Source organism: Nannobrachium achirus (genome assembly GCF_963921795.1).
Source record: "Nannobrachium achirus genome assembly, chromosome: 17".
Classification (NCBI taxonomy): Eukaryota; Metazoa; Chordata; class Actinopteri; order Myctophiformes; family Myctophidae; genus Nannobrachium; species Nannobrachium achirus.
Window position 1 is genome coordinate 24604913 of NC_137824.1, and position 14560 is coordinate 24619472.

The following is a 14560-nucleotide window of genomic DNA, read 5'->3' on the forward strand; positions in this document are numbered from 1 at the left end:
CATTTATTTTGTGATAAAGTGTTACGATGAGCTCCCGTTAGTCACACATTTACCAGTGTGATAGATAGGTTGGGTGGGTGGGGTAATAAAATAAATCCACTTTGCAGTTTGTATATCCGGTCGAGTGCGGATACGGAAACGATATGTATAATTAAATATATGTGTGCGTGGAAGTTACCGGATACAGTAGGCGGTTCCTAGAACGGCTCTGACCACTAAACAAGTACGGGTAGGTCTACTCCTGTGGGAAGCCTGGTGAAGCTTCCAATGTATGTTTATAATGTATAATTCTATTCAGTCCGCCATCTCAGCTCTGGCAGGGATGTTGGGGTCTCTACTTCAGTGGCTGGAGGAAATTAATATGAATATAATAAGGTAAAATAAATACATAATTCTGAATTATCTGATGCAACTGGCTGCTCTACATCCTGTAGCCCGGAGGGACGGCCGACCATAGCGGCCGACCCGCTGCGCTCAGTGCGCTGTGATTGGCTAGGTGTGAACACTTTTATTTTATTTTATTGTATTTTATTTTATCAAAACCGCTCACAGATTATATCTAAATATATATATATTTTGTTTTTGACATTTGGACGTTATCTCCATGACAACCGACTAACCAATCGCTACTACAGGTCCATCCCTCCAGCCTATGGGATGATAAATGTACGTAGCGTCGGTCCGTCGCTTTCTACGGTCCGTCGTCGTGTGTTTCCGCCACAGAGAGGAAGCGGGTGTGTTAGCTTGTAGCTCTGTGCGTTGGGTGGTCTTTCATGGTAATGTTAACCACATGCTGACGAAATACACACACAATCATGGCAGACAATAAAGCAGAGATTCAAGAAGCAATTAAAACGCAAGGCGAGGTGGTTCGCAAACTGAAAGCAGAGAAGGCGAGCAAAGAGCAGGTCAGTAAACTTGAAGAGTTGAGTTATAAAACGTCCATGACGGTTGAGAAGTATAGCAGCTAGCTTCGTTGAATGAATGACAACGGATGGACACGACATACTAGCCGTCTCGGAATGTCATTATACCTGCCAACACTCCTGGACTTGGCAGGAGACCCCTTTATTTTGACCTCTTTCTGCCGTGCTTCTGAATTGTAATTCGTCCTGAAAAATATGCAGATTTTTCGGTCAAAAATCTGCTTAATGGCAGTGGGGTCCACCCAGGGACCCTCAGCTCAGAGTTCCTTGAGGGAGGGGGTTCCACAATGTGGACCCTTATAGGGGTCTTATTTGGTTTATTGGGGACCTTCAAATGTTAAGTTTGACAACCACTACTCTTACTCTATGGTAAAAAAAATGTCAATATTAAGTCAGTGAATACTAAAACTAGACCAGGTCAACCTGGTTGTGCCAGACCCCCTGTCTGTCATCATCATTTATGACATCATGCCTTTTGTAGGCATGTCATCATCATGTCATCATCATATATACCCTTTATATAGAAAACCCGGACAGACAGACAGACCGACATTTGCTTATGTAGGCCTACCCATTTCATGGGTCTGGCAATGAACACTAAGGTCCCCCACCCTACCATAAAATGTCCTTATTTTTCAAAGTCTATTGTTGTCAGGACAGTGTGGTCTTTCTTGTCCATATGTTAGCCACGTTCATCCATCCTGGCTGTTCTTAGTTTAGGGCATGTCATCATCATAGGAAAAACGTTTTCAAAATTCTTAAAAGTATAACATGGATGACTACATGGTTAATTTCCACCACTGCAGTGTGCTGACGTGATCTCAAGTTCGGCTGCATCAAGGGGAGTCCCTGGGGTCTAAATGCCATATCATGGGTTTGCTGACGGGCAGAAACCTCTTATCTCAATATTGTAACTTTTAGATTTTTCCCCCTACTCGATCATACTACAGCGTCACACAAAAGCATCAAAAGTAGCAAATCCACAAGTCTTGAGCTTGTAGTAGATATGCTACTTTGAATTTGAATTTGAATCCTGAAAAGTAACAGTTTTGGACATATGAGGTTTCCACCCGATCAAGATGATAGTCTACTTGTAGAAAGGGGAAAAGCATCATACATTTCAAAGCACGTTGTTGAGTAAATTATCATCAGCTTTGTCTTTGTGATACTCACTTGTGACACTGGTGGCTTCTGGCTTGTCTAATTTCTGTATATAAAACGTCCAAGGAAGCAGGCCTCTGTATGTTTGAGTGTGTATGTAGCTTTATGCTTGCATGTAAATGCCTTCCCATGTGTCTTGTGTGTGTGTCTTCACCATGGTCCCTCCCACTATGTACCATTCCACCTACCTGTAATAATTATTCCACCTAACTACTCAGATATTCATCATGTCTACCTTCCATCATTTTGGAGTTGTCACTCTGTTTTTTTTAATGATTCGATTTCACTGACTGACAATACCAGTGCTGAGGAAACCATATTTATATTATATATTTTAAGATATAAATGTGTAATGTGTTCTTTAATTCACATTTTTGTAAGCAAGTTTGTGCTTGTGATCATTCAGGCACTTCTTGTGCGACCCAGTGAACAGGGTCTCTGAGGCACTGACATCCCTGATTTAGGATGTGTTTGATAATGTTTTTGTCTGCGGGAATATCCTTTGAGCTACAACTTGAGTACTATTAACCGTGTCTCTGAATTGTGCCAAGGCTTAAAGGTAGTCTTAAACTAAGTACAAAACTACAAAAAACACCCCATTTAGAGATCAGATCGCTGTTGACCACTTTACACCATGTGTCCCTACTTTGGGCGTTTGCATATAATAGGCAAACATGTTCGAAAACAGCAGATCTACAAGCTCACAAAGCATTGTGAACTTAATAGATCAAGATGATCTGTTTTCGCCAGGCGACACCACCATACCACAACGTATAAAATAGTGCGTGAATAGGTCTTTTTCGTGACAAACATCCCTGCACATAATTGTCTTGTCTGTCCAAGCTGCGATTGGCCTGTCGGTTTGATTGACCCTTGCGTCTCATGTTCTATCTTCCACGCTGTGATGATGATGATGATGATGCCCAACCCCTAGTGATAGGGTCGCTCACCACTTTTCTCCTGTTCTTCCTGCCTGACCCTGGCTGATTACCTCCAACAACAACATCACCTCCACCATCATCGCCTTCCTCCACCTGCTCTACATCTCTGGACCTTCCTGCTGCTGCCACTGACTGGCTGTTGGTCTGATCTGGGATACCTTGCCTTGGTTGGCATTGGACTGATGGATGGCCTCCTGAATTGAACTTTTTGTACTTGCACTGTTTTTTTTTTCTCCTCGTGCTGCTGGGATGTATGCACTGGGCGCGATGTGTGCCCGTTTGGCGGGCCGTCACACCGGACTGCATGCCCCGTTTCTGCGCTCCGTTGTCGGGATGACCATGAATCAGGTTTGTCTCTCTAGGGTAGGGGGCCGTGGTTGTGGTGGTGGGGGTTGTTGGCGAATAATAGAAAGTGACCTATTTCCACCAGAGTTTGAACCGGTTCTGTTCTCTTTCCCTGCCTAATTGTGTTTACACTGAAAACAAATTGGTTCAGAACCCTAAAAGTTTGTTCGGAACTGAAACTGGAACTTTTTTCTTTTTCCTTGATCTGGGAACCAAAATTGGAGTGTCACTATCCTGCAGGTTGGATAGATGCTGATGCGAGATAAACAGTGGCAAAAGCAAGTGAAACATCATTGTTTAAAAAACTGAAAATAAACTTCCATTGACGACTGAATTTCCCCCAAATGGACATTCAACGTGTCTGTTTCATTGCAATGTGACATGTATTCCACACACTGCTGGCGAGGCCTGGAATCAATCCTGCAGAAACCCCTGTTCCCCTGGCGCACCAGGGGCCGTTCGGCTATGCTACCCCGGGCCCAGTTACAATGATTCTGATTAAAACTAGTGGAAATGCTTTCACGGTTCCGCGATAGCGCAAAGGTTCCAAGAATGGTAGAACGGAACCAGTTCTAGAACCAATGTTCTTTTGGTGAAAAAGAGGCCACCGAGTCCTGGAAATTGGTTTTCAACTGGCTGGAATGTAACATAAATACGATATGAAACACGATATTGGGCTGGCGATTATAACAATACCATATTTTAAGGTGTTTCATTATCATCAATCATTTGTCCATCACCTTGGAAGGAGTTAATATTATGTTTTTGTAAAACACCTTTCCATGATACCAGAGAGAGGGGTCCTTGTAAATCCTTTGATCACACAGAATCAAAGTTTTATTGCCTCTTGCTGGACTGTGAGACTCTGGAATTAGTGTCTTTTCAGTTAGATTTCTCCTCAAAAGATCTTGGATGATGATTACTGTGTTTAACTATTTATGGCAAGATTAATCTAAAAATAAGTTATGTATTTTTTTTGTCCTCAACAAGAGATATCGTCACATTTAATATCGTGATATTTTCTTGCACGGTATATTGTGACACCCTTAAAAGTGATTATTTCACTGTGTTTTTGTGTGTGGTTGACTGTGCAAAGTGTGCATAATAAACGTGCATTATTTTGCATGTGTTGCAGATCGATGAGGAAGTAGCCAGGTTGCTGCAGCTGAAGGCGCAGCTTGGAGGAGACGATGGCAAACACCAGTTTGTCCTCAAAACGCCAAAGGTAAGAAGAACAGATGGCAAAACACAACCAGGTTGATGCTTGCTTTGAATGCTTTCTTTTTCTGACTTGCTCTTTGTTTGCCTTTGTTTATTTATTTCTCTTCATTTTCGAGCGGTGCTCCTGGAACAGGAGCTATAGCTCCAACATCTGGCTTTGTCCGGTCAAAAACCGACGGGGGGAAAAACGTGTTTAAAACATGTCAGAGGCTTAAGCAAACTGAAGCGTGGCCTACATCTGGCCTAGATATGGCTTATATCTTGGCACAAATGGCTCTAAGTTTGTGTAAGGTGCTTAAGTAAACTGAAGTGTGGCCTAGACATGGCCTACATCTTGGCACAAACGTCTCAAAGTTGTTGTGTAAATGAAACTGAAGAGTGGCCTACATCTGGCTTAGATATGGCCTACATCTTGGCACAAACGGCTCAAAGTTTGTTGTACGCCCAAGGACACGCTGTGATTGGCTAGTGGGACGCTTGAAGAAATTAAGTCATAAATAGCACCGCTCACTTCCCACTAGGTGTGATTTTTCTGATATGATTGATTCTCTATGGTGGTGATATGCCTCACTGACTCTCTTCTCCACCAGGGGACGAGGGACTACACACCCAAGCAGATGGCCATCAGGGAGAAGGTGTTCAACACCATCATCAGCTGCTTCAAACGCCACGGTGCCGAGACCATCGACACGCCCGTCTTTGAGTTGAAGGTAAGCAGATAATGAGCACATTTAACCACAGGCTTGTCGTAATAATAGGCAAACGTTCAGCATAAATAGCTAATCTGCAGCTATTTTCTAGGACTATTTTAGCGGTTGATGACGTGGTTAAGGTAGGGTACGTTTATTTTAGTTAAAATAAAGAAGTCGTCGGCTATTAAATGCTGGTCAATTGAGCCTCCTCCTGGAATCTCTGCTGGTCATCAAATTATTGGCTTAGGAATGTGACAAAAACAAAATGAAAATCCACAAATTCAAGGCTTCATGGAAAGAGAAAATAGGTCAATTCTTTGGGTGAACAATTCCTTTAAATAGCTCTATTTTCTGACCACAAACAAACATTCTCTATAGAGTGTTTGTTTAGTAACAGGAACCTCCCTGTCTCTACAGCTCTTTAGTAAACAGAACATACATTTTCAGGTCATGGTTACCAATTTTATCCAATCAGGAAAGAGAACTCAAGTGAAATTGGAAATGATAAAATACTGACTACCCTTCCTCTGTACAACAAAAAGAAAAAAAAAGAAAAAGAAAAATATCTAAGTCTGGCCACTCTGGCTTTATCTCCAAAACATCTAACATGCACTGACCCTCTGATGTACTGGTTCCTGATCCTATCCATCCTCCTCACCCCTCCCAGAGAGAACCTCAACATTTTACTCTCTGCTACCTCCAGCTCTGCTTAAGTGAATTAGAGACGTGGGGAGAGACCCGTTACTGGACAAACACCCTGGAGGCTCGAGCAATGATTACAATCACAAACAGGTTTAACAAGATAATATTGAAGTCATGCATGTTGGAAGCTGATGCTTCATTCTGTGTGTGTGTTTGTGTGTGTGCGTGTGCAGGAGACATTGACGGGCAAGTATGGCGAGGACTCAAAGCTCATCTACGACCTCAAGGACCAAGGAGGAGAGCTGCTGTCCCTCAGATACGACCTCACTGTATCCTTGGCAGTCCAGAGTGATTAGATGTACACAACAAAAGGGTGTATTTGTGAAGCACTGTTTCACTAAATTAAGTTTGTCAATAGGATTGGGCGGTGAGACGAATATATCGTCATGTATATCGAATGATTTTATTAGGCGATTTCCCCTGTGTCCCCAAATGTAATACTCATCAAATGTAGCCCAATTAACCTGTACAGCACAATAAAGTGTGCGCAAAATGCGAATCAATTTGGGCCAGCAGTTAAATATTACACTGTGAATTTTATTCTGGCGAGGCTTTTAAAAACAACAATTAAACTGCAACGCCTGTTTTTGCAAGTTGTTGCTGTGCATTTGCAAGCTTGATGACGCAGGAACGCATGTCGTCCGGTCTCACAACTTTTGCTGTCAAGTCTGGATACTAAAACCTGTGTCTGCAATATGTTTATATCACCATGCAATCAATGTGATTTAAAACGTGAGTTCACACTCGCTACCTGATGCGTGCTGCGAGTCCCTTTAGTTTCGGGGGAGGGCAGCCCAGGGGGGTGATTTATCCCGCAGCGACACAATTTATCTAATTGTCCGAATATAAAAAAAGACTGTCTATAAAAAAGTGAACTTGGATGGGTGTGTTTAGCTTACCAGGCTAGTGTTTCGCCACATCGTTGCTGCAAACCGAGGTACGCTACAACTTGTGATCTTAGTTTTAATAGTCCTAAAATATTTTCCTACGGAATGGAAGTGATTTATTGATTTGGTCAGTGAGAGTGAGACTTGGTTTGGTTGTTGCGTGACAGCAGAAATACAGCGTGCTGGCATCTCGTCTGGGTTTGTTCACAGCGTGCAGTCTGATAGAAGCCTGTGACTGTGCAGTCACATTACTATAGTAACCCGATACTGCACAGATCTACAAACGCATTGCGTTGTGAGCTTGTAGATCTGCCACTTTCAAACGCGATAGGACTGTGGAGAGCTCTCACCTTATTGCTTTTCTTGGCGGATATATCGCCAAACGCCAAATCTTTGGCCGACGATGGACGATAGGAATATTTTGGCTTATCGCCCAACTATTTGACAATGCGTATTTGACATGACAGGAGTTATGGAGAGAGACTTAAGTGATAGATCTCATTTGCATGAGAAATGGCAATGCATGTCAGACAGACGAGACAAGATGTCTTCGTACATATTTTATACAGGAAATAGACGATCTCCAAGCTCACAACCTGTCACATCTACATGTTGTGAGCTTGTAGAGCTTGTGTTTTCAGCATGGAGCAGCGTTGTAATAGGGGAGCATCAGGGTTCATGGGTGCCAGAGACCAGGTCAGTGTTTCCTTAACCCACCCACCCTTAGGTACCTTTTGCTCGCTTCCTGGCCATGAACAAGGTCAGCAACATCAAGCGCTATCACATCGCCAAGGTCTACCGCCGTGACAACCCAGCCATGACCCGGGGCCGCTACAGGGAGTTCTACCAATGCGTGAGTGATCCTTAAAGAAAAGAGAAGAAAATAGATAAATCATGTGCCCAATGTACGCACTTGATCAGAGCTCAGGGCATGTGATAGAACAGTGGTTCTCAAACTGGGGTACAGCAACCCTCAGGGTTCCTTGAGGGGGTTATAAATGGACCCTTACAGATTTTTAACAGAGTCATGGGGTTCCCTGTAATTAAAATGTTATAGAGCTACTCTTGTACCCCTTTTCTCAGTTGCTTAGGTCCATCTCTCAAATCATGTTTGGCACCTACAAAACATTAAGTTAATTTCTCTAAACAATTCATACAAACTGTGCCATACATTACCTGTAAAAGCCCTTTTGAGGATTATTCCACAGAGAGCCAGTAAATGGTTCTACGTGACAAGCAGTTTCTCATATAGGAAACCGCTGAAACGTTTGGTGGCACATCATTTTCATGAATTTGAATGAGAAGTTGCTTTTATGATGTGCATGTGTTGACTAATATGAATGATGTCAGTTGAGTGACTGAGAAAAACTGTATCATGATAGTATTTGATTTGATTAGTCAATACTGATTTCAATACCGATTTTAACAGGAATATTTGCAAATGCGATGCTAAAATACTGCTTTTACATAGAAGTGTCTCTTTTTGCCTGTGTGTTCCCCCCCAGGATTTTGACATAGCAGGTCAGTACGATCCCATGATCCCCGATGCAGAGTGCCTTAAGATCGTCCATGAAATCCTCAGTGAATTGGACCTGGGAGACTTCCGGATCAAGGTGTCTCTCTCTAACACACTAATACTGACCCTGCAAACGTGCATCCAGTGACTACTAAATGGAAAATATGTTGCACATTGCCCACCATTTTGCAGTCTGAACATTAACTTAAGCATCACCTGTGTCAATACAGGTGAACGACCGGCGAATTCTGGACGGAATGTTTGCCGTGTGTGGCGTGCCAGACGACAAGTTCAGAACCATCTGTTCCACGGTCGACAAGTTGGACAAGGTATGGACACTCACCATGATGTATCCAGGCGTGTACTATGTGCCAGTCACTAAGAGATTTCAAGATTATGAGTAGAGCCTGACCTATATATTAGAAATTGCTAAAATAACGACCAATCTAATTTGACAATTATGTAGCCGATGTGTCTCCATTTATTTTTACCACGCACCTCCCTTCAACATGGTGTCTCCATTTTTTTCCCAGAATTCAAATGTGTGTGTATTATATTCATCTGGCATGTGTTGGGCTCTGCTTATGTGAAACCAAATCAAAGTTCTTTTCTTCATCATGCCTGGGCTCTCTGATGTCCTCCCCTAACTCTGTAACTATGTTGTATGACGGTCACATGCCTAAAAATAGATCTACAAGCTCACTTGTATATTGGCTATACGACTTGTGCTGCGTTCACATGGGCTCAGGCAAGTGTAGGGCACAGACGGCAAACAGCACCACCTGCTGGACGGCACGCCGTCGCATCCCGTTTGCCATCCTACTCCCGTCTGCTAAAATCACTTCCGGTTTGCAGTCTACCGCTTGCCTGAACCCATCACGCAGCATTAGTATAAGCTTAACCCACTCACTCACTTCTCACTGACTAGAATTCATCCACCCTGCCATCAACCTCCTTATCATTGCTAATAACCTGTTCCCCTCCTGTCTTAGATGTCCTGGGAGGAGGTGAAGGAGGAGATGGTCAAAGAGAAAGGGCTCTCAGAGGACATCGCCGACCAGATCGGGGAGTATGTGAGCATGCAGGGTGAGCACATCCACATCCATCCATAAGACTGACTGACTGCTCCCTACAACACAACAGCAGTCACATTGCCGATCTCTGATCTCTGTAGCTGTGGCATGATTACAATCTACTGAGGCTGGGCGAACACTTTCTGCAGGAGCTTAGAAATCCTAACCGATTTTGAAATTGTTGCGCATCAAACACACAAGAATCTCTTCACTGTAATCTCAAACATGCACACACGACAAGATTCGTTTTTTAGTGTAGGGGGCTTCTTTCACAAGGTTTCACAAATCGCACAAATCACAGATTTAGATGGTAACGTCAGCTTTTCCGATACTGCCATATGGGAACAACTCTAGATTTGATTTGTCTTTTAATCCATGGGCACTAAGTGGAGTGTGTGGTTGTGTGCTACCAGGTGGTATGGACCTAGCAGAGCGCCTGCTCCAGGACCCTAAGATGAGCCAGAGCCCGGCAGCGTGTGCTGGCCTCAAGGACATGAGTCAGCTCTTCAGCTACCTGCAGCTTTTCCAGGTCACAGACAAGGTAAGGAGTAGAGCCAGTCCCCATGCCAGTCCTGGTTTTGGGAGAGTCTAGCCCAGTGGTTCTCAACCTTTTTACTCCAAGTACCACCTCAGAAAAATATCTCTCTCCAAGTACCACCATAATAACTTGATGTTAAAGAGTGCATAGACCTACCCCATCCTATTCAGCTATGCACAGTTAACACAGGAGGACAATTTATTCCTTGAATTCCTTGTTTTAGTTTTTGTTGCATTCCTAAGCCAATAATTTGATGACCGGATCATCAGCCAGATTTGGCTCCTATACGCCTGTGAAGTTCCCGTGCAAACTGCGGTAGCATAGCCGCTTAGCCTACTGCACTTGCAACAGTGCTGCTGCTGCCAACATGACCTGTACTTGCCCATCGGCCAAGTACAGATCATGTTCTACTGCCCAAAGGTCATGCCCACTTGCCCGAAAAGTAAAATTGTCCATTATAAAATTATAGGTATATTTTAATTACCGCTCAATTTAACACTTATTTCTTTACTTCTTGGGGCTGTTCGATAAAAAAAGAAATTCGCACCTCACCTCAATACCTCCAAATACCAAATACCCACATACTGTAGCTATGATTGAATATTGAATATGTCTATGGTTTCACACTTGATATTTTATATTTTTAAGTGTAGCAACAGTAAAAACATCACATTATAGTTAAACAGTGGTCTTATTTTACATTCCGCAGACCAGGAGACAGAGCGCGCTGGCCACGTTCAGGTGTTTTGGACAGACATCTTGTGTTGTGTTTATAGACTGTTGCATCTCCTCTCAAATGAGCACTTGCCCGGTCAGCAAACTTCACCTGCCCTAAAGTTTTATTTACCTGCCGGGGGCAGGTGGCAAGCCTTATTATTAGTGTCAATGCCTGAAGATTTTTCAACACTATTTCTAGAGAAGTCCCATCAACTGGTTTGTTTTTGTGGTCTGGTCTCCACTAGGTGGTGTTTGACCTGAGCCTGGCCAGAGGTCTGGACTACTACACAGGCGTCATCTACGAGGCCGTGCTGAGCCAGGCGGGGGTCGTGCTGCCGGTCGCCAAGGACGACGGCGCCCAGAACGGAGGAGGAGACGAGGCGGTGAGCGTGGGCAGCGTGGCCGGGGGCGGCCGCTACGACGGCCTGGTGGGCATGTTCGACCCCAAGGGCAGGAAGGTGCCCTGCGTGGGCGTCAGCATCGGCATCGAGAGGATCTTCTCCATCATGGAGGCCAAGGCCAAGGTAACCAAGGCACACCTGAAGAACCTTTTTTTGGGGGGAAACAGTTGAGTTTCATTTTTTGAACTCTTCTTTGCATGTGACATATACCAAAGTCCTGACGTCACACCCGCTACCCCGTCGGTCACAGAAGTATTTCTTCTATTGAAAATCCATTGTATAATACTATACAATGTTTTGTGTTTTCCAGGGAAATGTGCGTACCACAGAAACGCAGATCATGGTAGCCTCGGCACAGAAGAACCTACTGGAGGAGAGACTAAAACTGACAGCAGAGCTCTGGAACGCTGGCATCAAGGTCTGGTCTTTGGTCTGAATGTCTAGATAGTGCTTACATGAGTTAACCATAGATAAGGTTTACTCACTGTGTGCGTGTGTGTGCGCAGTACTATACTTGTGAGGATCAAATGTCCCCTCCCCATAAGTATAATAGTAGAATATGATAGACGTTGTGAGGATCATTTACCTGGTCCTCACAAGAAAATTGTTGTTTCATGGTTGAACATTTTTTAGAGATACGTTTACAATTATGAAAATTTAAACATGATTTATACTTAGCTGTGAGCCAGTGTCATGCACCGAAATAAACTTTTAGATGTTATTTTTCAATTCTAGGCATATGAAAAATGGCACAATGTACCGTGTATATACAAACAAAAAACATTCATAAAATCACAGTCCAAAAAATGTTGATGCCTTCACATATATAGTAACACAAACCTGTGTGTGTGTTTGTGTGTGCGTGTGCGTGCGCAGGCAGAGACCATGTACAAAAAGAACCCCAAGATGCTGAACCAGCTGCAGTACGCAGAGCAGACGGGGGTCCCCCTGGTGGCCATCCTGGGAGAACAGGAACTGAGAGACGGAGTGGTCAAACTCCGCACCGTTGCCCTCAGAGAGGAGGTGGGGGAACATTGGACTTTTATTGTTACTCAAAATGTATAAAACCCAGTTCCAACCAATTAAGTACACATCCTGGACTTTTCTCCCTTATGGCGGGAACAAACGCATTGTTAGAACTGCCTGCAGACTCGCTCCCAATCTTCCGCCGTAATCTGAAGACTCGCCTCTTCAGATTCCACCTTAGCCCATAGCACTTGATCTAGCCTTGAAGACCTTGTAGTCTTATGCAAAGGTTTAAATGTAATTATGATAGCATGTTATTTAGACAGATGCCGGGTTCATCTGTTGACCTGGCATTATATATTTAATATTATGTTTAGACCAGAGGTTTGAGCTTTTGGCTCAGGTCACGTGAAATATAACATGGTAAAAGTGCGGCCCTGCTCGAGCTGCATGAGTGCGGCCCAATGTATACACAATGAAAATAATAGATCTACCAGCTAACACGTTGCACAGTGATGTTATTAGCTTGTTGATCTGTGACACCCTCGCTCAAGTCTGCATTGATGATAGCACACTGTTTTAAGAGCCTCACTATTGCACCGCTGTATGATTGCTAAAAGCGTGGGGAAAGTGGGGTAAAATGCATTGGAGAAGTTACCGAAACATTTTGAAGTTTGAAGTTTCAACTAGGCTTGTCATGACATCATCATTCGTCTGACTCTGAACTGTGCATAACATAGATGGTGCTGCATATCACAATCTTAACTGTAAAAACCAAACATTTCTGAAAGGATTACCGACGCAGGATGTCTTTCTAACTTGCAGGTGGACATACCAAGAGGAGATCTAATAGCAGAGATCAAGAGGAGGACCTCGGAGGTCTAAGTCCTTCTGTTCTACCCAACAAAAGCTGCTCCGCTTCACCCGATTGGTCAACGCGCATTACACAGAAGAATCCGACAGTTCCTTAACGTCTTGGACAAAGCATATTTGAAGAAAGAAATATATATCACTGTCCTGGATGCAACTTCTCCATACATTGCAGACACACTCTATAGGCTCTGGTGTATGACAACTGTAGTTCCTTTTTCTCGTTTCAGGTTGCTCATAGCTTCCTTTGATTGGTTCAGCAGCAAATGTGAGTCGGAAATAAAACAAAATGTTAATATAGCAAGATACACATTCTCAATTGGAGCCACTAGAGGCGACATGTTGAACAAATACTACAAATGGTGTCTTAAGTGATGCCAGCATCTGAAGGAAATCTTGTGCACGTCCTATGTTAACTGGTGCTACAGTAGATCCCATGAGAGATGTTGCTGGGACAGAAAGATCGATAATAAGTTGAGTTAATTTGTCTCTCTGAAAAAAAAGGATGAAGAACTCTCAAAATGGAATGAATATTCGGAGTGTGTGATTCTGAATATAATATTGATCGTCATGGATCCATGAGCAATCGAGTCCCCAAGCTCTACCTTAATCAAGAATGTGGAACGTAATCACCCTTTGGATGTTAAATCCAAGAGAGTATGAAGAATTTCCTAATATTTTGTGGCTTGTTGATGATCGTGTCCAATATTTAGTACAGTGACTATGGAGCTAAAGAATGGTTCAGAATTTGTGTTCATGTTAACTCTCCCTTTGGAAATGACTCCAACCTGCTTCCCATCTCCTAAAAAGGTGTCCACCCGCTTGACAGATACGGGAAATTAACCAGAGATGGCCAGTCTTGGATAAAACACACAACACCCTTTGTATTAATCGTTAAAATCTGTTGCTGAGCCAATCAAATGAACCTATGAGGAATTGACAGGAACAGCAAACGGGGAACTACAGTCATTTATAGACTAGAGCCTATGTCAGTACAGTATGGAGTGGTTTGCTTATGTATTGGCATTATACCCATCTAGCCTTTCAGAAACCAGCAATCAACTACGTTGAAAGCAACCGAGAACGTGAAGATGGTTTGCTACTTTCAAGGAAATGTCCTGGAGAAGAGAAAATAACGTTAGTATACAGTAGATAGATACTGTAGGCCTACATGTATAAACACAAGCAGTCAGTGGTAAAGCCAAACTTGTATATTATTTATTCAAAATTGTTTAACTGGTGGCAGAGCCTGTTGTGTATATCCAGGAAGTCTCTCTGCAACAAACATCTTGGTTATATAACAATGCAGCAGTAATAATTATACTGTCATTCCAACTTTTCAAAGCCAGTACCTGCTTGTTTAATGTCCCTCACAAAAATAAAAATTCAAACAATACTCGATTCCAGATTATTTTTATACTGCATCAAATGAAATTCAAATTATGCTAAATGATTTGCTTCATAGAAATAATTCAAATGATAACCGATTAAATTCTTTGCTTCATACAGCAAATACATTTTCAAATGAGAAATTGACTGATTCCAGATAATGCTTTATAAAGTAACACAACTTCAGTTAAATGGATTGCATAATTGGCTTGATT

At 42.9% G+C, this 14560-nt stretch overlaps 1 protein-coding gene across 3 annotated transcripts; it reads left to right on the forward strand.

Moving 5' to 3' along the window:
- The first annotated feature begins 756 nt into the window (after nt 1-756).
- On the forward strand, nt 757-14352 carry LOC308301762 (histidine--tRNA ligase). 3 transcript variants are annotated; one of them, XM_080745861.1, is made up of 13 exons: nt 757-908; nt 4509-4598; nt 5185-5304; nt 6162-6257; nt 7603-7728; nt 8381-8488; nt 8622-8720; nt 9384-9477; nt 9878-10005; nt 10965-11243; nt 11431-11538; nt 11997-12143; nt 12892-14352. In XM_080745861.1, exons 1-13 carry the CDS (start codon nt 816-818, stop codon nt 12934-12936), a joined length of 1533 nt encoding a protein of 510 aa, XP_080601987.1. In that variant the 5' UTR covers nt 757-815; the 3' UTR covers nt 12937-14352. The 3 variants fall into 3 exon arrangements, with proteins under 3 accessions (XP_080601987.1, XP_080601985.1, XP_080601986.1); XM_080745859.1 differs by having other exon boundaries at nt 12912-14352; XM_080745860.1 differs by lacking the exon at nt 757-908 and adding an exon at nt 3293-3376 and having other exon boundaries at nt 12912-14352.
- The last annotated feature ends 208 nt before the right edge of the window (nt 14353-14560 follow it).

Excerpts from the sequence above, each read along its gene's own strand:
- LOC308301762 (XM_080745859.1), top strand. The coding sequence starts at position 816 with ATGGCAGACAATAAAGCAGAGATTCAAGAAGCAATTAAAACGCAAGGC. Across the intron at positions 9,478-9,877 it reads GGAGTATGTGAGCATGCAGG|GTGGTATGGACCTAGCAGAG; the intron begins GTGAGCACATCC and ends GTGTGCTACCAG. Across the intron at positions 10,006-10,964 it reads TTTTCCAGGTCACAGACAAG|GTGGTGTTTGACCTGAGCCT; the intron begins GTAAGGAGTAGA and ends GGTCTCCACTAG.